This window comes from Accipiter gentilis, chromosome 2 (assembly GCF_929443795.1).
Source record: "Accipiter gentilis chromosome 2, bAccGen1.1, whole genome shotgun sequence".
Classification (NCBI taxonomy): Eukaryota; Metazoa; Chordata; class Aves; order Accipitriformes; family Accipitridae; genus Astur; species Astur gentilis.
In genome coordinates this window covers 50,789,644-50,814,398 of record NC_064881.1, presented here as the reverse complement: position 1 = coordinate 50,814,398, position 24,755 = coordinate 50,789,644, and the positions used below count along the sequence as shown (strand labels likewise).

The 24,755-nt window shown below is 38.9% G+C and overlaps 1 protein-coding gene across 1 annotated transcript in view; it reads right to left on the bottom strand.

Moving 5' to 3' along the window:
- Positions 1 to 18,463, bottom strand: part of DENND3 (DENN domain containing 3) — a 40,875-nt gene extending 22,412 nt beyond the window's left edge. Inside the window, exons 1-9 of the mRNA XM_049819529.1 lie at positions 18,293 to 18,463; positions 13,008 to 13,281; positions 12,139 to 12,254; positions 11,499 to 11,638; positions 7,407 to 7,518; positions 5,657 to 5,776; positions 4,011 to 4,229; positions 2,495 to 2,616; positions 1,887 to 2,042 (exon numbers count right to left, since the gene is read on the bottom strand). Coding sequence (XP_049675486.1) covers positions 1,887 to 2,042; positions 2,495 to 2,616; positions 4,011 to 4,229; positions 5,657 to 5,776; positions 7,407 to 7,518; positions 11,499 to 11,638; positions 12,139 to 12,254; positions 13,008 to 13,281; positions 18,293 to 18,376 — 1,343 coding nt within the window. The 5' untranslated portion in view covers positions 18,377 to 18,463. The remainder of the gene's footprint in view (positions 1 to 1,886; positions 2,043 to 2,494; positions 2,617 to 4,010; positions 4,230 to 5,656; positions 5,777 to 7,406; positions 7,519 to 11,498; positions 11,639 to 12,138; positions 12,255 to 13,007; positions 13,282 to 18,292) is intronic.
- Positions 18,464 to 24,755: the final 6,292 nt, after the last annotated feature.

Genomic DNA, 24,755 nt, shown 5'->3' with positions numbered 1-24,755 from the left:
ATCTACTCATGCTGGGTATTGAGGAATAAGGAATTCCCATGAAAATACATGAAAGAAGAAAATAAGTTGGTGAGCTAAAATTTGAATATAAGCACAAAAGGGGAATCTTATACCCATGCAGAGAACTGACAGGTCTCTACATCACTTGCTTTTCACAGATCAGTGATAAAAGTCCATTAACAGTTTACCAAGCCATATGGGTTCATAAAGAAGATGGTTAGTAGAAGTACATAGTTCTATGTAATTCTACATAATTTAGCATTGTTTGCTTTAAATATGGAACCTCCATGCACACAAAAATACTACAGTGCTTCACTGAAGACAGTAACAAGTGGCAGCACAATTGCATCAGAGATTTACTTTCCTTCACTCCTGGACGCTGGTAGATATAGCATTAGAAGATAGAAGAAACAAGGCTGAAAAAAAGAACAAAGAAAGAAAGTTTGAAGGAAAGGAGAAAGTAAGATAAGAATCAACCCCTTCACAAAACATATTACCGCTTAGAGAGCAAAACATCTGTTCATATTTTGTAGCCAAGCATTTGGTGCATTAAAAAGTTCAAGCTGTTAGCAGCAAAATGCATTTCTCCTCATCTTTATCTGGAACATATTGCTGCCACACACTGAAATCCACCAAATCTCAGTGGTGGCACATCAGGTTGTAAACGCATTTCAGTTTCCACATCCAGCTAACTATAAAGTCTGTTCTATCCTCCACAGCCAGCAGCTATTGTCCTCCTGGAGGGTCCAGTCACTTGTACGAACACTCCCTAAGCTGATCCAACAAAATCGAGTAGGTTAATGGAGACCTGGTATTTGGACTATATAAATTAACCCAGCACCTTCAGACTGAAAATGCTAGGGAGCATTCGTGTGAGCAATTCGGTTAGCTGATCCATCTCCTGCAAGAGGCAGCAAGAAATAGCTGGGGATGGTTATCAGCACAAGTATTTGCAGAACTTTGTCCATATAATCAGATTCTTTAGAAATGCCAGGTAGGAAGTTTCATTTTCACGGTCAAGTATGTTAGTATCTATGTAAAAAGAAACGAAGCATATGCAAACCAGCCATCTGTTCGCTGCACTTTTTTGTACATATCACCTACCACACTTCCATTCCCTCCCTAAATACAAGCAAATAATAGCAGGATTTACAACTAGTACGCAGACTGATAAGATGAAGCAACTGTGGGTATCAACACACTACATTAGATTAAGAACAAGGAGAATTAGCACAGTTGGATGTTTTTCTAGAGGAAAAGAAAAAAAAAAATCAAACCAACAAACCCTACTCCACATTCTTATTAAAAAGTTAGTCTCAACCACACCCAATACCCAGCATGTCTTGTGCCAACACTCTGTCCTTGAGCTTAAACAGCTCCTCTCCCCTTCATTCTCATGTGGTTGCACTCTCCAAATATTTCATCCATTCTCAGCATTTGTTCAGTTAGCCAAAACACACCCAGGCGTTCTGAACTCTGATCCTGTTTTCAGCTCTTCTACTCTGTCCCGGTTTGAATTAATTTTCCTCTAACAACAGTGACCAAGACTATGTCCAGTTAGAAACTGGTATCCCTTACTGAGCCTTAAAAGCTTTTCCTAATTATGAAATATGAGGACTGCAATTCTCTTCCTGAAATCTTCACACAAAAGACATACAAGTTCAAAATTAGAACAGTTTTATCTAACATGTCCTAGCAATGTGTATGTACCTGAATACATTAATTATTGATATGCTAGCAGGACCTCCTTGTCATATTCCCTCACAAAACTTAAGGGATATACTAAATATCTATAAAGAAAGACAAAATAAGAATATTTCAGTGACAGTGGAAGTGTCTTAACCAGTACCATATGCTCTTATAATAAAAAATACTTTATCCCTCACCTGAAGATATTAACAATTAACTGCAAAGTCATTTGCTGAACTTCCGTATTCAGTTTCTGTTGCCAAGCCCTTCTATGCATTTGGAGTTCACCAAGATCTGTGCTGGCTCGGATATGGCAGAGCTCTAGATCATAATGAAGCTGAAGACTCTCCACTCTACACAGAAAAGAAAATTATCAAGTTAAATGCTAACACCAACAATTTTTTTCATACCTTTTAAAGAAACAAGTCATTTAGGCCTCACACGTCTTACAGTTAGAGCAAGTGCAAGATTGATTTGCAAGTGTTGACAAGCTAACAAGATTCCTGGAAGTCCTACTAGTACATGTAAATCACAGTGCACTCAGTTTTCTTTGTAAAGAACAGTAAAGTTCAGGGAATAATCCAAATCAGTAATATAAAAGAAACAAGCATTCCAGGTGTTGCAAAATAATATGGTTATGATTATGACTAGAGTTACCTGTATATTAATTAATTGAAACTTTCAGTTTGCCCTTGTCAAATACAATGGGGTTTATATGAATGAAATAATATAATAATAAATAATACAAAATAGTGTCAAGCATGATTTATGCACCAAGATAAACACAACTTCAACATCTTTTTACCTTTTTATGAAAGTTTCCGCTGCTTGTGCTGGAACATCTGGAATTTCAAGTTCCTCTTCAGCTATTTTTGAATGTGTAATATCTCCATTATCTATATTAATTAGAATTAACTCTTCAGTTTCCTTTTAACAAAATAAAATAGAATGACTGTAAATACACTTACATTGCAAAAACATTTACTTCTCCTTTATGTACTCCTCAGACAATGAATTATTTCAGCAAGGAGGTAAAGCAGAAAAGGATTGACTTTTTTCCACAACTAAAAGATTGTATGGATAATTAAACAATTACTTTCAAGAAAAATAAATGTCATTAATATATATTAATCTCAGTACATAAACATTTAGGAACCTAATATGCTCTTCATGTGGTATTAAATTAATACTGGATCTCTAAGCCCATCCTTGAAAAGCTATACATTACGAGGATATGTATAAAACTATATATATGTACACAAAGAAGCTCCTGGAAAGCTTTCTCCATTCAGCATTTACTCCTTACTTAGCCCACGGGATGACAGGGAGAGGGAGAGTTTATATATTAGTCTCAAACACCAAAACACATGCTAATTCACAAAAAGTCACATAGAGGTAAAGCCCATGCTGATCTCTCAGTTTGCAATCTTAATAACCTTAAAGATGAGTCTGCAACACAGTGTATATATAAGCAAACATAAAATCTTTCAAATTCTATCAAAGAAAAAAGTGCATTCTCTAATCTGTACTTATTTCTCGTAGCGACATCATCTTACTAACTAAAATAAAACATTTATCTGCTTCATTTTGGACTTGTCTAGATGGACCGGTTTCACTTTGGCTTATAAACAGATGGATTCATCCAATATAAATTTACACAATTTTTCTATGTTTGATTTTGAATACTCACAGAAACCCTATGTGACACTCTCAAAAGTTTATTCACATTAGCGCTCCACTATGAAGCTGTTTTTCTTAAATCTTTTTGGGTAACCAAGATTAATGTTACCCACTGAAAGAGGCTTAGCTAAATAAGATTCTTAAAAAAGAAGACCAAAAAACCCTCAGAAAAATTGTGACATTATATTCTTTACATTGCTTTTTCTTATTTTATTAAATACTTAACTCCACTATGGGGAACAGCAGCATCATTAGAGTATTTTCAAGTGCATGCTCAATTCTTAAGCCAAATGCCTGGAAAAGACATTCATCCCACAGAACTCTGGGCAAAAAATAACCTCACCAGTCTGAAGGGAAACTTTATAATATACAAATGACAGTTAAGTAGAATTTTTCCCCAAATGGAACTTGAACTTGCAAAAATCATGATATTATCCTGCAAAGAAAAAAAAGGTAAGGAATACAACAATAAGCTTTTTCCAATAAGCCAGTGGTCACATCAGTATGGTTCCATTACCTCTAATTTCTTCACTTCTCACACACGTAAATAACAAAAGCAAGTTTCTAGATGCATCTGAAAGAAGTAAGGGGTCAAATGCACTGCAAGTGAACAGCAAGACTAGTAATAGTCTAAAACATACCGTGCTAACTTCTTCAAAATGATCAATATGACATCCCATAAGGAAAGATGTTGGGGCCATTACAAAATCCAGCATTTGACGAGACAGAAGAGGCACAAAAGTATGTTGCCACTGAAGAGGATGAAGGTACAACATAAAGCATTCAGCAATGAGCGTCAACAAAGCCCAGTCGGAAGAGAAGAAAACTATTCTCTGCTCAGTCAAAATACAGGTCATAATCTGGAAAAAAAAAGCGCTAAATGTTTACAAAGAGTTATATCTAGAACATACTAGATATGCACAAATATTTCATCAGCTTGTGAAACTCAGCCTCACAAGTTGTTTTTTAATAGCTACCTTACATGTTTGTAAATGGAAATAATGTCCACTTAAGGATTCTTACAAAACTAAGAGAAGAAAACAGAAAAGAAAAGAAAATTTAAGTAACAGTGGAAGTCATTCAGAGTTTTGCCACCAATGTCAACTAAGTCAGGATTTAGCTGGAATTACTGAGAAGACCTGTCACTTTTCTTCCACAGTATTAGACCATAAAATGCCTATAAAAAGCACCCAGACGAAGAATATAAGCAAACCTGTCTTTGATGGTGAACACAAAGACAATCTAGGTTTTCGACATCTCAGCCAAACATCTGTTCCAAATGATAGCTAGTCAGGTTCCTTATAGTGCCGCTGGAGAGCAGTACTTTCACAGAACAATTCAGGAAGCTATCTGGAGACGTCCACTGTTTTCCACTGATAGAAAGGGACCCAATGGTATCTAAGCACCAAATTCAGATGCCTCAAGTTAGGTGGGATGAATTCGAGCCAAGACAACTAACGGCATACATGGGACATCTCACAGAGATACTAACATGTAAATCTCCACGCTCAAGATGCACCAAGTGCAGAGGACCATTTAGGATTTGAGATAATTTCATTCATAACGTACACATGTGGGCAGAATCCAAAAAATAAGCCAGTACTGCCTACTCTTAGGACTGAGGAGGTTTACAATTATCCCTGGAAAGAGGCCACCAATGTGCTCTTTTTAGAGGAAGTGGCACCAATAATACTGATGACCTTGAGCAACCTAATTTAACTTCACAGGTGGCCTTTGAGCAGTGAATTGGATTAGGAAACATACAAAGGATACTCCAAGCCAAAATTATTGTAAGATGCTGTGAAGCACTGAAAAAATTCTTTGCAAATAGCTTTTTGTATTTTCTTGTCTTTCTACACCATTTATACTTTATTTATATGAGAGTGCCCACTGTTATCAATCCATCCGGCAGGTCCCCTTCTTACACATGAAAAAGGTTCTTCTGAATCTTGTAGAAATGCATGTAATGAGAATTCGAAACAAAATCTGTCAATCAGCTTGGGTCTTTATATTTTAAAATATACTCTTAAGAAATTTAGCACTTATTGCTGAACCGCAGGAGAAAAAATCCAATATGCCTTAATCGAGTCTGGTCTATACACAACAAAATATCTTAATAAGAACTATGTTTTATTGTGTCATATCTCTAATATGCAGAACTAACACTATTCTGAATTCCTGGGTTTATAATGTTTTTTTTGGTAACTAAACATCTTGATTTTTTCTAAACCACAAATTAGCAGTACTGTCAATCTCTAATACATTTTAAAGCATCAGTTAGTTTTACCTGCAGCACCTGCTCTGGCTTGAAACACAGCAATGGAAGATGAAGATCCAAGTCAATAATTGGACTGTCTGGATCCTCTCGTGAAGGAATTATTATTTGAAGTGGTTTCATATTAAATACCTGTAATAACAGATGTTTTCCATTTATTTCTTAATGAAAACATTCCCACAACACATTTAATTTGGGATTTCAGTTCCAACTATAAAATACTAACATTAAGAACAAGAAGACAAGTATTTGCACAGTGCAGAAAACTGAAATAGAAAGAGAGGGAAATAGGAAAAGACATAGAAAGAGAGGGAAATAGGAAAAGACATAGTAACTAGTTTGAAAGATTAGCATGGACTTTTGTCTCCTTTCATTCTCATAGGTTGTTTAGGCAATAAAAATTTAAATATATATATATTAAGAGAATTAAACTTGCTTTGTTATAAGCATAATCAAATAATGGAATTTATATCTGTAGATACAACTGGGAAATCAAAAGTATTGATAAAACTCATATAGGAAGTAGAAAAGCTATGAACAAAATAACTGAGCATAGGTGCTCATGATAAGAAGATAGAACAAGCCAAAATGAATGAGCTCTTTCAGTCTTTCAAATACTCCAGCTCAAATCTCTGGGGGCCAGATCCTGCACATGCTGCATGTTCCAGCACTTAGCAGCTGGTTTAGCCAGTCATTCAGACAATTTTCCAGCTATGCTATTTCTTCCTCTGCTCCTAACCCCTCATACCAACGTCAAGGAAAGCAGCTAAAGAGAAGTCCACAGCTGAAGCACTGCCTCCCTAGAAGCCATTTCAGTAGACAAAAGAGTGTGGTGAAATCACTGACTCAGCTAACATCTAGCTTGACTTGGGAAGGGTTATGAAGAAGAAAATACAGTCCACACACCTCAGCTTCTACACTAAACACAAATGTTTATGTGAGTTTCTCCTCTCAGCTAGGTCTTATGCAGGCAGCAGCCAATCCAGAACATTTAATCTGCTCACCAGAACATTAAATCCACTACACACTGTTCTGCTTCCCCAGAGTCATTCAGACAGAAGAAAAGAACAAGTCCAGAGCTGTACGTGTTGTTCCAGCAACTGATTTCCTTGGCTTTTCTCTCACAGGGACTGCACTACTTCTCAGTCACACAGCTGCACATCCACCCATCACACAATCAGGATGACAGCCATGAGCATCCACATCAGGCAGCATGTCTTGATATCAGACACAAGAAAGGGAACTCCGACACTTTAGTTGAGTGATAGTTACATGATTTACTGGAGTTTATACATGTGTATTTAGTGAGATGGCAATGCCATACTGTTCAGGTGAAAGGTAAGCTTCCATTCTTATAGAGTAGTGATAGACTGGAGCTTCCACCTGCTTGTAGTAGAGATTATGTGGGCTGCCCCTCAAGAAACCAAAAGCTAGATTATGCTGTCCCCAGACCTACCCAGGCATCATCTCAGACAGTAAATAGTTGGCATGAGCCAAATCCTTCCCAGAAGAGTATTAAAAATTAAACAGCATAACCAACTGGCGTGCCAGTGCCCAAGCCTGCACCTTGGTCACACTGTTATTTTATGTACTAATAATGCATAGCCTTATTTTGAAAGCACAGGTATTGACATCAGTTTTATATCAGCAAGTACAACCTCTGACTTGACAGTGAACGTCCCCCAATTTATAGAAAACAACATCTTAGTGCTTTCTAAGACATAATGTTAAAGTAATTACGAAATTCAGCATCAGTAATTACCAAGTGGAGTGGTCCTGGTGGCGGGCTGGGTATTAAAAATAACTTTGCTGCAAATTCTTTTATGTGCTCCTCAACATCTAAATCCTTGAAAGGTCGCAGTTGCACTAGCAAGCTGAAATTAAATTATAGAAAATAACTTATAAATAGTAACATTCAGACAGAAAAAAAAAGCCTTTTTGCTGATAACCAAGAATTAAAAAAAATTATTAGGAGCAATGAAGCTATTATTCCAGCTAATTAATTTCTAGTTTATTAGATACTTTAGCAGCTCCATTTAATTTTAATGATACTGCTGTGTCAGAAGCAGGTGGGTTCTTTTACTTCCATGCATAAAATACTGCTGTATCATATATATCAGAGGATACAGATAACACACTGGGTCTAATGATGGCAAAGAAAACCTAGAGGTGAAATGCAGCTAAAGGAAGTGTCTTACAGAGATTGCTTGAGGAACTAAACACCCACAGCTGCAACATGGTGCCATGGTGTTTCTCCCATCCCCAGCACCAAACATCAGCTCTGGGATGGAGTATCAGAGGAAAAGAGAGGTTGTAGACATGGGCTTAACTGCAGAGGAATGTGAATCAAGAGCCATATTTAGCGTAAGGCCTGCATGAACACTGCTCTTTGCTATTGTTCCTACCCATACGAAGAACAAATACAGTTGTGCAAACTTGCCAAATGTTTCTGTTTGAGAACTGCATTACCGTAGCTGTGTCAAAGCCACAAAGGTCATGCAGCTTATATTGTACACCAGATCAATTAATGAACATTTAAACATACACACTATTAAGACTGCAAACTGTTAAGTCCAACAGCATTTCTGAAATTTAACAATTAAGAAGTTAGATACTTGTAGTCAAAAAGGGCATTTTGTTCAATGTAAGATTCATGTGCTTATTTATAGCAAAAAAAAAAAAAACAAAACCAAACCCTTACAAAATCAGAAATTTAAGTCTGCAAAACTATATATATAGAAACCAGGAACTTAATGTAGTTATATTCTCCCTTGAGGTTTTATTTCAGTTTGCAGTTTTACTGGTTTCCTGCAGAATAATAGCTGCTCTTCAGGAAGAAAGTGGTCTAGAAAGGAACTGAAAAGGTCAAGAGATATACTAGAATCCAGGACATCATATTCATGTATTGCATTTAGATTCCAGAATAAAAATATTCTGTCATATATTACTGAACTTTTAACTGCATTAATGAGGCATTTAAGTTCACTAAATTCACATTTGGAAACTACCCTGGGCTGTGTACTAGGCTGTTGCCCATATCCCCAAAAAGCCCATCAGCTATTCAGGGGCACAGTGAAGGCAGGGTGAGGGGAGTTTAAGAATTACCAAAGAAAACCAGACAGTAGAGTCATCAATTTAAACACATATGCTGTCACCCTTGGTAATGCCTTAGATGTGGCCTAAGCAGCATAGGTAGACCTGGAGTTTTTTGTTGTTTTGTTTGTTGGGTTTTGTTGTTTTGTTGGGTTTTTTTTTTTGGGGGGGGGGGGGGGGGGGGTGGTGGTGAAACAAAAAGCACATATCAACACATCTGGTAAATGTTAACAACAGAAACAACCTGACTTGGATGCTGAAAAAGCAGCAGATGTACAGAAAGGACAGTAAGAGCTCCCTAATCAGTACACTGTGCCCATTAATGCAACTTAATAGCAGCTGACAGCTCTGCACTGCAAATGTCTGCTGAAATAAATGAAGTAATCTCTGAAACATTAAAGCGGAGAGCTAAGGAGTTTATGAACTTCCATTACCGCTATTAACTGTCCACAGACAGATGTTTCAGAAAGCAAGAACATCTAAGAATAGATCCTTTGTACTGCCTCAATGCTGTGAGCTATTTGCACACTTCCACCTTTTCTCAAGACATCTGAAAGGACTAATAACAGGTTGGAAGATTTACTCTTTGAATGGAGCCTATTCATCCACCCAAGGCAGGAGTTCATCCAGAAAGATATTACTGTCAGGAATATTTCACTTTTCATGTAGGGTAACAGATTGAGGTAAAACTACCTGTGCAAAGTGCCAAAACTTCTCAATTTAAAACTGAACCTTTCCAAATAATGATGTAGAACAATCCAACAGCCGCAGTATTGTGAAACAGTCTAGATGCATATCTTCTTGTTTTGGAGAGAGACAGACATGGTCCATTCAAATTGTTCCAGATTTGGAAGCACTGTACATTAGTAATATGTGAATTAGTTATGAAATTATTTGCACAGAATATGAAGGCCTTCGTTACTATGATGAAAGTTTGCAAGTCTCCCTTGCAGTTCAAAGCACCTATGTGGATTTCTAGTTTGATGTTGCCTTTATACCTCAGTTTGGTCTCAGTTTTCAGTTATGATTTCTACTATAATGTGCCATTTGAAAAAGTTTAGGAACCTAAGTTTTATCTGGGAATACTTTTGATGATAAAATACCTTTGAGGACTGTTCTGAATTAAAACAAGTACCACCTCACCTATAAGCAGTCCTGTGCATTGCAGGTCCTGGGGAAAATAAGCTACACACAGCAGTATTCTGGAGGAAAATGAAACGTTTTGCTGCAAAAAGGTCCTGAATGGAAACAGAACCCCTTTAGATCCTACTTCAACATCAGGCCTTCGTTAGCACTAACAAATAGCATTTTTCTACTAGTTCTCATGAGAAAAGGACTACACACTAGAAATAGGTGGTTCGAGGACCACCAGCAAGTGTTTTCAAATCCAGACTTGCAGAATGATTAATCAGTTGAAGTATCCTGCAAACCACCACTGAAGCATACCAAGGATACAAGTGCGCTGTTGAATGTGTTATTATTTGTTAAGTATAGGAGGCACTACTACTTGAGTACACTCAGTCAACAAAAACATTTAATTAGATTTTTAACCCATTGGCCACCTGATTACAGCTAAGGCAACCAAAATGAAAATTATTCCCTTTCTGGCTTACAGGAAAACAATGTCAATGTTCTGTAATGTTACAAACAGCTGAAACATCCCCAGCTGTACAGGGTACTGTGCTCAAAGTATATAATAGATGTCTTTACAGTAATTGCTTATATTCCATTCAGAACAGCCACACATCCCAGCAGCAGTTTCAGGCCACATAGAAAAATTTCAGTAACGCAAACAAAATAAGAAAAAATGGTACCTCTCCACCCCTTCCTTTCCTCCCATTTAAGTATACTCTGGCACAGTAAAATACCTTTTCTAAAAAATTAAAAACAAAAACAACAAAAAAACCCCCAAACAAAACAAAAGGGCAGATATTCTGAAATTATCTATCAAACGGTATCAAGGAAAATATGTGGTGATTATGAGATTTAAAACCAAAAAAACCTAAAAAAAAACCCCAAACAATCCAGAAGAAGATATTATGAAAACTTAATCAGTTGAGTTTCCAGTATGGTGAGAAATGCCAGCACTAAATGCAGCTTTGTCACTTGCATTCCCCCTTTCCTGCCAGTCACATACACTTTAACGATAAAGCAACACACAACCTCAAAATAAATTAAATTACTAAACAATAAGACAGATCCATGTTCCCTTACCTTTTAACTCATCCACACTGCAGAGTATTTGAGTGTTTCTAACCAGTGAAGTACTCTGTATCCTAAGATTTTCTCTCCTAGTTCTACGACAGCCAAGTAACCATTATACTCACTCAAATGACTTGGATTATTTAGTTAAAGAATAAAGTGCAATTAACTGCTTATTAATGCAAATAAGGACATGAATATCTATTTGGTGCATTATAAAGAGGTTTTTGTGCTTTCAAAGTGATTTTCACCAGCATGGCAAAATTATAGTTAACCCTCTTCCAAAAAAAACCCAAAATCTTTGAGAAATGTGTTCCCTGCAAATTAGTATTTTCTAGACTTACCAAAAACCTAAAAGAAAATGAAAACCACATCATAACTAATTTACTGCTATTTAGAACTTGTGCTTACTGTCTGGGTAACATTCACATTACATTTCTTCTTTTCCTCTCCCACACATCTCACACCACCATAACTATCCTGACCACATAATGAAAATTAATGTATTAAAACCTGCACAGTTATTTCCAGGAGAAACACACAGGATAGCAAGTCTTACCAAGAGAGACAATCCTTAAGGGCATTAAAATATGGATATCTGGATATAACACAAATAGCGAATGGTACAAAACAGACAGGCATCTTCCCAGTCTGCGCAGAGTCCCAATGGGCCTGTCCATTCAAGGAAGTACAGCTATCCTGCAAGAAAACTACAGATTAATGTGTTTATGTTAATCATGAATTTATGGCTGATATTTTCTTGAGAACCCAAGAGATGTGACACCCAATTCGCTCTGAATTTGAAGGGTATTTGGATGTCTAGCTCCCTTAAGCTCTTCAGAAAAATATCAGCCTACAAGACTTAGACATACGTATTAAAAAGAATTTCAGTGCAAAAGATATTTAGAAAGAACACAGGGTACAATCTTCACCAAAAAAAATGTCCAAGGGACAAAGTTTGCTCTTAAATATTCAAAACTCCTAACTGAAATCCGAAACAGTTTTTCCTTATGCAACGCTGTTCCAATGGACTTAACTTACAATGGCAATATAAAGTATGATTTGTTCTGTATTCCTACTAACATAAACACATCTGTTAACTAATTTCATAAATTAAACCTGACATTATTCTCAAAGTGTTTTGTTTTATTTTATATCTTTTAATACATTTTAATAAAAGCATAGGCTAAACAACATACTTGCATAGGCTGGTAGTACTGTGCAACAACACCGTATGTTCTGTTACCACAAACGTCTGTGAAGACCAGGAAATGAATGTGGTCCTCTTTTGATTCAGAAGTTATATAAAGTCCTCCTGCAATGAAGGCAGAAACCTCTTTTTTAACTACATATTTAACTACAGCTGCTTGAAAAGCAATTCATGACAAATACTGCACATTTCCACTTAATTTCAAGAGAAATTACTCATTTTAAAGGGATTAAAATGCACATATACAGTCCATTCGATCTAAGGGTTGTTACAAAGGCTGTAAGCTGCACGTTACTGAAGCAGCAAAAACACTATATAATTATTCTGCATTTTAAGTAGCAAAATAAAACAGATCAGTTTTGTTCCCTTTTTTTTTTTCTTTCAAGATATGTATAAGGTCTGCAATAGTGACAGGCATGTTAAAATTCCTGCAACTAAACCTGGAGGAGACAGTCACTACTTCAGGTATATCTTAATACCAAATGAAAAGTGAAAGAGTACTTAGTCATTCTGGGGGGAAAAAAGAATTTTAGAAGTGTGTGCATGTGTGCACTTCACTCAAACCAAGATTTACCAATAAGGGCTAAAGTAACTTTCAGCTTCCCACTCTTGCAGGTGTTGCAGCTACTATTGCTAATAGACCTGTTTCACACAACATAACCATACAGAGTAAGGGCATCCCATTCAGGTTAACAGCTACTTTCATCACACAAGCAGACACAATTTTTATACTGTGAAATACAAAGAGATAGAGAAGATGATCTTAAAAAAAACCAAACAAAACACATTTGGCTGTACTATGGGTCAACAAATATATAATAAAACAGTTCTCATTAAGAAGTGTGAACTCTACCATACCTGGGAAGCATAGCTGTGGCAAACCAATAAGATCAATGTCCACTGGAACTGTAATGTCTTCAGTGTCAGTTGCTTTCTGCTCCCCATTGAGACTTTTGACATTTTCAATCTTAGGCCTCTCTTTTTTCTTTCGGAAAGACCGGCGTTTACTTTTATTCAAGTTATTACCAGCATTAATCACCTGAATATCATCTCTGCTGATAAATGGAGGCACAAATACAGAAAGAACTTCTGGATCAAGGGGAGGAAGACTTTTGGGTTTTCTTTGAGTACCCTAAAAAACAAACAAACAAACCACCACTAAGTTGACACTCCTCCTCCTGATATTTTTTTTAAACCATTTTTAGCCCTGTTTTCTCTCTACCCGTAAAATTGTGGGTTTAGAATACATTTTTTCCTCTTCCTAAAAAATGGGAGGTTTCCCCTCTAATTTCTTGCTTTACATATGTTAATGCAAGGGGAACAGTCTGGGCATTTTCAGTAGGCAAAGAATCATTCTTCATCATTCAAAATGCACCGTATCAATATTGTGCCTTCTGCATAAGAAAACTAACAAACATCAAATACAATATTTCCTCCATTGAACTGTTAGGATACACTTAAGCTGTACTTAAAATAAACACTGGTAGGAAGAGAAACCAGGCAACAAATAAATAAAAACAAAGAAAAGACAGCTGAACTCCCTAGATAAGTCATTGTTCAACTTTAGGAAAAGCTACATTTTTACTCAAAATAACATCGACAAGAAAAAAAACCCAACAAACACTACACAAGCTTTCACAAGACAACTTTTAACTTTATCAGGCAATTAGGAAAGTACAACTAAAACCAGCAATCACCGTTACAATAAACACAATTTTAAGAGACTGTACAACATGAAGCCATGAAAATTTCTCCATACAATGATGACTAAGTGGAACAGGCATCCCAAGAGCATGTACAAAATCACATTTTTTTAGTAGGCAGCTTTGTAAAGTATTACTGCAACCAAAAGCCCTTGCTGCCTTGCTATGAAAAACCTGTGGAGGATGTGAGCAAAAGAGGAGATTTGCTTGTACTTGGGAACTCTTTTTGTATTCTTGACCATATAGTAGAGACAAGCAGCTGCATTTTCTATTACTTCACTGCAATTTTAATTCTTCCTGCAAGGTCAAAACAGCAAGTAAAAGCTTTGTTTAGTCAACGGATATTTGGAAACAGGAAAGCCGAGCCTCACTGTGGCTAAAAAGCTGTTTCAACTTTTTGCTAACTGATTCAAAGACAGATGAAGCATACATGCTGCTTCTACCTTCAGACCTGATGTATCAGTATTACTTGTATTTAAGATATTCCTTGAGAACCAATGCTGGCATCTCTCATCATTTCCCTACTTTTTAAAGTGGCTACAACACACAAAGCTCTATTGCTTTACTGGAGCCAATCTTCCACCATCCAAATTTTGGAACAGAAAGTCTCAGCTGATTTGTCCTAGTAGATAAGTCCACCAGTTGTCTTCTTCACATTTGAGCATCATAGGAAAAATGAGAAGGAATACTTACCTTCATGACATATTAGTTACTGTACCTTAAGCTCCACCATATTCTATAATAGCATACTTGAAAGAAAGTGTTTCAATAAAAATAAGTGAAAAAACACTCTTTTAATGAACACAGTGTATGAAGTAGAAAGAACTCAGAGTGAAAAAGATAAAAGTTCAGATAAGTATCCACTGGGATATTCAAAAGATAGCAATGACTTCAAAAAGCACGTTACAGTTTGGGGTACTGAGTGCCACATCTTGCCATGCTAAAAATTTCAAGTGTCATTTTCCTTAGCTGGAAGCTGACATCCATTTCACGTGAAGAAACTGGAAATGCAGATAAATCAAACACAATTACTCTCAAAACAACATGCAGCTAAACATTTCAGAAGGAAATTAAGAATTAAGGCTCAGCCCTGAGGCTGTCATGCAAGAAAAACACAGACCTACTCAAACAGTAGCAGTCTTAACTTGGCAGATTTACCCTGCAGAGGTCTTCATACAAAGTTGCTTTGACAGGGCAATCCCTGACTTAACTGAAGGCATCTCTGTGCTACAAAGTGCTGGACGACAGCCAGTGATTTAATAGCCTGACAGTGTAACAGCCTCTAAAATGCCAGGTCCTTGATGTCTTGAACTACAACAGAAGCATTAAACACCATTTTTTTTTTCCACAAAACAGCACTGTCAGCACTGTCACTGACCCAGTGACTCAGTCATCAGCATTCAAGTCAGCTCATATTAATGTCTATGGCCAAAGCCGTATTTTCTTACCCTTTCAGTTCAGGGATAATGAATAGGCAGCAACACAACAATATTCACTTGTTTCTAATATTCTTTGAACATGTATATTCTCTGCTTCTCCTCCTGTTACTTCTTCAATTTGAAATGCTTCTCTTCTGATGCTTTTTACTATCAAATGTCCTTGCATCATACATAGCTTCTTATAAACACTCATGCATTTTCTTTCCTGTAATTCTTCAAGATTCCACAAATCAGGGATTTATTACATCCCTATTTACTGATTATGTTTCTGTAACAATGGTGCTGTATAGGACACAGATAAGAGACAGACTTTTTACGACAACTGCGCTATTTTAGACACAAACAAGAAGTAGTGTGTTGAAACCACAGATCGGAGTGTGACCTCAGCTATTTGTTGTTTCCTTGATCTCATTCTCCTCTTCCCGTCACTGAAGAAATTAATTTCATTTTGAATGTCATGAAAGAACTGGCTTCCTTAAGGAATAATTGGGCAAGGAAAAGTATGAAGCCTTAGAAAAATTAGGTTGGGAGGAACCTCTGGAGGTTCTAGTGCAACCCTTTGCTCAAAGCAATGGCAACTTTTCAGTTAGATTAGGTTGCTCTGGGTCTCATCCAGCAAAGTTTCAGAAATCCCTTAGGTAGGAGATTCTTCCCCCCTTGTGCTCCAGCGCTCATATAGCTTAGCTTCTTCTGGTCTTGCTCCCATTTGTCAGCAGTTCTCTGGTATCAAGGTACCCAAATGTGGGACAGTATTCCAGATATGACCTTGAGAGTGTTGAGTAATTACAATAATAGAAATAATCTCTTCCCTTCGCCTGTGAGCTATGGTCCTGATGATGCAGGCCATTACACAGTTATTTTTCACTGCCACAAGTACACGCTGCTAACTAATGCTTAACTTGATCACACCTCATTTCTTTCACACAACCTGACACCCAGGGGGGCATTACAGAAGAAGGAAAAAATGGTTTGGTGGTTATGTCTGCATTAGCAGGTCCAGAAAGCATAATGCAGACATTGTAAGAGATAAGATCTGTACCACTGACTGTGGTAGGTAGATACAGAACCCAGCGATGGAGCCAACAGGAAGATCTGAGACATCTCACAGACAACTTGCACATCATACTTGCCATATCAAACCCCAGCTTTATAAATGAAGATAACTTAGGGGAAAGAAGTCTTAGCAAAGATGGCTGTATGATCCTCGCCATTATACATCTCATTCTTACAAAATACGCACTTTCAACACTGAAAAAGTAATCTCTAGCTGAAAATAGCAGCCTGTCATCTCTTCAAACTGAAATCTTGGGAGTGACAATTATCTCAGCAATAAGGACAATTGATGGATGACAGGAACTCCAGTTTCATGAGCTTCAGTGCAAAACTGTATCTTTTTCCCTGGAATCCCCACCCTACTTTGGGAGTGGGTTATATGTTCCCACTGACTTAATCGACTTTATTACTCCATACTGCAATAGAGTTAAGAATGCACAAACACACTTTCAAGACCAAGATTTGAATCACTATCAAGATTGTCACCGTGCTGTTTCATCTGTAAATATCATCAGAGGTCTGCTACTTTCCATCAAAATGTTCTTATTTTCTGTCAACAAGGTCTCTTCTTTCTACATTCACTGAAATTAGACACAAAACATATTCCACCATTTCATCATGTAGATAGTTCTGCAGAAGGAAAAGGAAGTGGAGTAAATCTATACAATTGCCCTAAGACAGTGATTGAAATCCCTGTGGTTTAACAGCTTGCAGGGACGTTACTACAGTTAATACTGACAAGCGTCGGGACTACTTTCCTTTCTGACACTCCATTTTATACCTTGAGCAAACAAACAATTCAAAACCTGTAGTGTGATCGGAATGGCTCCTACAGGTTTTTTGGAAGCAATGAGATCCAACTGAGCAGACTGGAATGAAAAAGAAATTCACCTTCTTTTGGATTTACTTCTCACGCAGATGCTGAAACAACACAAACACACTGATTTCAAAAGTCTGGTGGTGACATTTATGGCACAACTGTTTTCCCAAGTTGAATGTATACATGAATGAGATGATGGAATTTAAGCCTCCACTTAGCTGATATTACTTAAGAAGCTGACATCAGCAAAAGCCATCTCCTGAGCGAGTGAGCAGCAACAAGTTTAACAAAGACTTCTTTATCTAATGCTATTAGAGCGCGCAATCAAATTCAAGTTCAAGCAAGACAACCGAGATCCCTGGGAGCAGCTTGGCTTTTCAGCAGGTGCTGGCACCACAGCTACTCCCACAGCGGGGCAGCTCACAGGTATCTAACAAAACCATCAGCACATTTTAACAAAGCAAAATCAGGAAGAGGATTTTGTTAACTCACATGTGAAGCGGCTGTAGTCATAAGCAAATTACAAACCACATATTCAAAAGAGAAACCAACCCATCAACTTCTGCTGTATCTGAATTACTCAGGTTGTGCCAAAGTAGAGCACTAAGCTCACAGGGATTTAGCCCTCTTGTTACCCTCAGGATACAAATTACCAGGCTTTATTCCCCTGTCTTTAGCTTTTATCTCCAACGGAAGACGGGAAATGGGACATCATCCAGTAAAGGATATGCATTGTTCAAGCATTGTGTTTGTTGTTCCTGCTTATGTAAAGTTACATTGCATTCTTCATCTAAGCTCAGACCTTTGAAAAAGTGCAATTACTTAACCCCACTACCAAACTATCCCTACTTTGCTGATGATCGCCTGCCAAAACAAGTTTTCTTTAAAGTACGCCAGCTCTATGCAATGATAACAGCAACGCAACCCAATAGTTTTACTCAAGTCCGTACGGGGGGGGAAGAGAAGTCCGTCCAGGGAGGAGCTGACCGCGCTCAGACTCCGTTTAGACCTCCGAGGAGAGAACCGCGCTGACAGAAGCTGCCCCACAGACCCGCCGGGTCAGAGCCGAGCCCCCCCCCCCCCCCCCCCCGCCCCGCTCTCCCTTCCCCGCCCCGAGCCCCCTCTCACCTGGAGGAGCGCCCTCACCCGCTCCCTGGGCACACCGACCAGCAGGCAGATCTCCAGCAGGCCCGAGGGCAGCACGTCCTCCATGGCACAGCGGGGCAGGGGCAGGGACAGCCGGGACGCGGCGACTCTTTCCCGCAGGGCCGCTCGGTCCCTTCCCGCGGGCCGGACCGCGCTCCGCAGGGGCGGGGGGAGGAAAGCAAAGCGCCCGCTCCCTCACGCCTGTAAGGCAGGCGCGTTACACAGCAACCCTCCCCGCCCCTCACTGCATCTCACGCTCTGATTGGCTGTCTCTCCCGTCGCTCTGAAGACCTAGGACCAATAAGAACGGCAGCGCGTGGCCGCGGCGGGCCGTCGGCCCCCGCCGCCCGTTGGAAGGTGGGGCGCGTGAGCGGAGGGCTGAGGTACTGCGCGCCTCAGCGCTGCGAGGCGGACAGGGGTTTCCATTAGTCCCTTTCTCCTCACCGCGTCTCTCTGCCTCGCCGGGATATCCCCTCCGCCCCGGGGAAGACACTTCCCGACCCAAGGGGGAGTTCATTTTTCTCCCGGCCAGCTACGGGCTTATTTCCCGGTGGGGCTCTTAGCCCAGAGGGGCTGAAGTGCCTCAGGGCTGCCCGTCGCCCGCGCGTCAGAGAAGTGGGTGAAGTCGTGGCTTGGTGCTTTGATAAGTGGTGCCATTCCCTCCTGTTTGCTCCCGGTGACTCAGCAGGGGTATGTGACAGCCACTAAGTAAGAGTCTTAAACTTATCATGGGTAGTAGTTTCAATGAACTAACTGTAAGCACAGAGCTGGTGGCAGACTGCGTGGTGCTTTCACCTGCGGAGCAGCAGGGTTCTCGGTGGAGCTGCCTGCACAGTAGAGAAACGACATAGGGGATTCCGGGATTTCTTTTTGAGCTGTTTAATCTAAATAGACAATGAGTCACTCTGTATGTCTTGGCTCTGTGTAGATCTTGAGTGAGAGAAATGTGTTTCCTCTGGAACCGGTGCATAAAGTACCCAAAACTGTAGAGAGGAGTCTCACTGAAACTGAAGGTATGATAGTTTCATCACAGCCACAAACTTCTTTTGCGGACTAGTGTTAATGTATTTTAAATGAAAAAAAAAAACCAGTATAAATGGCTCCAGACTTTCACGAGTTTGTTATCAGTCCAAGGTTCAGAACAAACTTCTTCAACAAGTACAAAGAACGTCAGAAACACAATGTGTAGTCTTCATGGGGATTTTATTGTCTGAATTTTTGTGGTGTTAAAGCTCAGAATTATATGGCCTCCAGCGTTCTCAAATTTAGAGGAAGTCACAAATGCAGAATATAGGAAACTAGGTTCTTATAGCACTGACTAAAAGAAGGAAATTCTTGAAAACCTAGAAATTCAGGGATCACTTTGAAGAAGTGATAGAAGAAGATCATAGGCTCAAAGATTTATGTTAATGACCTTTAAGGTCATAAGGGATTGTTAAAATCATCTTGTTTAGCTTGTGTAACCCAGGCCACAGAATCAGAGTGATTCCTGTATTAAATTTGTAACTTCTGGCTGACACCATGAGTTACTGCAGTAGGGATTACTAACAGTCACTGTTAAAAGTTAGGCATCTCATTTTTAGTTTCACTGTTCAGCTTAGCTTTTTGCCACTGTATCATGTTACAGTTTGCCTGCTGTTTGAACAGATTCTTTACTACGAAAAGATTGCTCCTTGTAGAGTTCAAGATCATTAATCTCAGTCTATTTTTAGGAGATTATACAACTCACACTTTTTAAACTTCTTTCCTCATCACTTGTGTGCATCTTTTCAAAGCCTTTTTAGATTTTTGCAATATACTTTTTGAATTATGAACACCAAAAATAAGCTTTACTATTGCTGAATATACAGTAGTAAATCACATTGCTATTTCTAACTGATATTCCCACCTAATTAAAAAAGAGAAAGACTGATATATGAATCATTCAAAAAGGGTGTAATGTTTAATGAGTTATCCACTGTAACCCTGTATGGTTTTCTTAGGGTTATTACTTCCAGCATGACAGTCCTACATCTTACATTCATTGACCTATGACTGTGACCTAGCATTTGACCACATTAAAAGAAAATTACAAACGAACTGCGGCTATTAAGCAATCCAGGTCACTCTGTAGTTAGTTAATCTGTATCATGATTAGTTTCTGATTTCTCTGCTATCTGCAATGATAAATACTGGATGATTCTTGTTCATAATTAATGTAGCCCTCAAAGCAAGGATACAGTGAAGTTGTTATCAAAACAGAACTACAAGATGAAAGGTACTGATGTGAATCTGATAAAATCTCAAGAACTCTGGAAGTAGGAAGCCTCCTATATGGGGTCACTGGTAAGAGACAAAATAATTCACATTGAGAAGAATCCCTCTGTGCTATGAAAAGATTCATATAGTTAAATCAGTTTTTTCCTAAGAAAAATTGTCAACTGAGGAAGAAATGCCAGCTTTTATTGTGTGTTTTCTTTTTCTGAGATCATGAATACAGTAAATGTTTGTTTGTTTAGTATCTGATGTGGTACTCAGCTGCTTAGAGCGATATGCAGAAAAAACTGCAGATCTTGATATATCCTCAGCATGGGTAAGGCTTTATCAGACCTGAGGGCCATATCTGAATAATTAAAGATTCCCTTGACATAGAGATCTAATTCATCTTCCAAATACAGTGTTTATGTTTTAGCTAGACTGCCTCTGTTAAGAGGAGAAAATAATTTTTTACAAGTCGTATCTTTTTGATGCGATCTTGCTTACAAAATGTAACCTACCCAATCAGATGAGAAGCCTTGAGCTGGCTCTAGCTTTAACAAGGCCACCCTCACTCTTTCAAATTCCTGCTACAGATTAGGAACTGTGAATGGGATTTCTCTGGGAATCATGCTGTAGACTGTATGGAAATGGTTGAGTTGCCCTCCATCAACCCTTAAGGTAGCTCTGAGTGACTTGGGTTGTAGACACCTATACTGAGACGTGAACAACTCAGTCTTGAGGGATGTGGGCCAGGTGAAGAGTAGAGTCAGGACCCTGAATTTTAGGAGAGCAAACTTTCAGTTGTTTAAGGAACTAGTGAATGGGACCCCCTGGGAAACTGCTCTCAAGGAGCTGAAAAGAGCTGGCAGCTCTTTAAGGACGTTATTCTTAGAGCACAACAGTTCTCAATTCCCATGTGTAAGAAATCAAGCAAGGAAGGCAGGAGACTGGCATGCATCAGTAAGGACCTCCTGGTCCAACTAAAGTGTAAGAAGGAAATGCATAAGCAGTGGAATGAGGGACACAGATCCTGGCAAGAATATAGGGATGCTGCCCAGACGTGTAGGGATGGGATCAGGAAAGCTAAAGGCACATATGTCATGAAATGTCACATATTTAGTGAATGTCACATATTTAGTGAAATGAATCCTGGCCCGTGTCATAGTAAAGCCATTTAATGTATCTTCATCATAGCATCTTCTCTCACATGCATGTCTTCCTTTATCTTTGGTACCCATAATATAGGACTGAGTCCTCAATCCTTATTTGTTCCCTCCCAATGTATATGATAAAACCACCTGATAATAACAGCTCTGCGGTAAAGGTGAGAAAGGAATTTGCTCTCCAGAAGCTCTAGGACTGTGAGCTGTAAAGTGCCTAAGTGACTTAAGGAGTTTCAAAATATTATTATTATTATTATGCATGTTCTTTTAGTGCTGATTTTTATTAATGGTTGTGCATCTTTTCAAATAGTGCTGAGAACTATACATAGGCTAATTCAGAACTTTTTGTACATGAACTCTGGCAGAGTTTCACCATGATGTGTATAAGGACTACGAATTCAGTTCAACATCCTCTCTTTCTCTTATGATTAAGGTTGTTGCACAGCAGTATCTTAGGTGAAAACTGAAAGTTGGACCACAGCTTCCTTCCACTACCTGGCTCACAGGAATATACATATCTGTGTCTATGTTAAGCAGGGTTGCATAGATAAGAAGTCTTTATTCTGTCTGGTAAGAACTGTGTGCTTTAGCCAAAGTCCAAAGACAGGAAGTACAGCATGAAGTATGCTGCTCTTATATGTATCAGTCAACTCTTTGCAGTCTAGAAGTCCGTGAAAAACGTTGCATCTCAGGATTTTAAACCCTTTGTCTCCAAAATCAGTTCTTATTAACAAGATCATTTACAGGGGAAGGATTTATTTTGAACAAAACTCAGGGAGGTCAGCTTGACGTATTCTCTCCAACTTCAGCATTTCTCATTTTATATTCTGTCCTCCAGAATAATGAAGCAGGAGAATCCCATGAATCTGCAGGAAAAGATCTATATTGGCAGATACAACATTTCTTTCATTGCAGGACAATGCGCTTTCTAAATTTACACTGATATTAGCAACCAAGCAACCACTTGGTAACTGACTATGGAAATTTAATCATTATTTTCAAACTAGAGCCCTGCACAGTCTTAAAATTCCTCTCTCTCGGACATTTATTCCCATTCTTAATAATGCTACAAAAACTTACTGTGAGAATTCTTTATTGTCCCAGGTATCGTCCAACTGAGTACAGTGACTTTGACCCCGATATTGTTCTGTAAAAGGTCACCAGGTTCAGCGTAATGTATCAGAGGGAAAGGAGGACCGTTCAGGGATCTCTGCATCTATTAATAGTTCCATTTGCATCTTCTTTCTTTTTTATTTGGCTTGTCTGGTTTGTGCTGCCACCATTTATGGTATAACAGAATACAAATTTTCTGCAACATTAACTGTCATTTAGCATGCATCTCTTTAATAATACATAGATATGTTTCACTGACATTGTGGAAAAACACCAGCACGAGACCAGTTTTTACAACATATCACCAGATGGGATTTGTATTTTCCACAGCTTGTACCTGCCTGTGTGCTGGAGAAGTCAGCCACTGTCTGCTATTTCCTCAGTTCTCAAGCTATGGAAAGTTACCCCCAATTCAAATTTTTGTAGGGAAACACACCCCTTAAAGCTCAGATCCTTGTGGTTTGTCCACATATGCTGAAGGGCTTTGTCGTGTTTCTCCGGCACCTCTGAATAAGGGAGTTGCAAGTACTAAAACCAGGTAGCAGTGGAGTCTGCCATTTCACCCCGGGAATGCTCTTAAAGTACCTCTGCCCTGCACTACAGTGTGCAGTATAGTCATATCCTAGAACTGTCAATAGCAGTCTTTTTAACCTGCAAAAATATCAGATTGATAGACTGTATGCAGAATACTCTTTGATTTATATTATGGCTGTAAGTAATTACCTTAATGTCTGCCATCTTTTCAACATAAAGATAGATCAAGCCACACTGTGAATGAGGGTAGGATATGGGAGGGAGAGAAGGGTGCCATAACCAACCACACAGGTGCAGCTATGTTGTGTGATGTGGTGTTTGTGCCCCACCAGGGCGGGAGAGAGTGCTAATGGGGAGAAAAAAGTCTCCTTAGCCCCACTGTCATCCCATAACCTAATAAAAGGTTCTACAAAGTACTGTAGGATAACCATATGCAAAACTGGGATAAAGACATTGATAAACTGCAACAAATTCAGTGGAGAGCTGCCAAGTTGGTCAGGGCTGAAGCACTTGCCCTGTGAAAAGAGTCTGAGGCAACAGGGCTGGAAAAGAGATGGCTTCAGGGGAACCAATAGCAGCCCCAGTATCTACAGGGAGATCATCAAGAAGACAGAGCCAGGCTCTTTACCAAGGTGCACTGCCAGAGCTGGAGAAACAGCAGTCATAAAATGAAACAGGGGAAGGACTGACTGCATCTAAGGAAAATAGTTTTTATTCTGAGAGTAGTTGAGCACTGGAGCAAAGGCCTAGAAATGTGCCGTCTCTATCTTCAGAGGTTTCAGGAAGAGACTGAATAAAGCCATGAGCAAACTGGTCTGACCTGACAGCTGACCCAGCTTTGGACAGGAGGTTGGACTAGAGATCTCCTGAGGTCCCTTCTGACCTGGATGATTCTGTCATTCTCAGGGACTCTGTGTACAAATACAGCAAGAGGGTTAAAAGGTTTTATATGAAGGAAACAAAATGTTAGAATTCCAGTCAACCAAGTAGGGAAGATCCTCAGCCAGTTGCACCATCAATGACCTTTCAAATTAACACAAGTAATTCTTTTGTGATGGGATAACTGAGGCCCAAGGAAATAGCTTTGGGTGTCAATACAATGCTTATTCCTCATCGTCTCTATATTTCTGATAAAGAGGCTGGCTGTAGTTTTATTTTTCTGAGAAAAAAATAATCTGTTGAGCGTCATGGGGTGTGGTGGGGAGAGCTGAGAAGTGTAGCAACACTAAGCCATCAGGTCTTGGCAAAGAACCAGACTGATGTGAGTGCTCTGACTATTAGAAACACTTTGCACTGTAGATATTGTGACATATTCCTGAGACTACAGAAAAGCTTATTCCTGAACCTAATCACTCTAGGGTCAGTTTAGAAGTGTTTTATTTATGTATGTGTCCCTC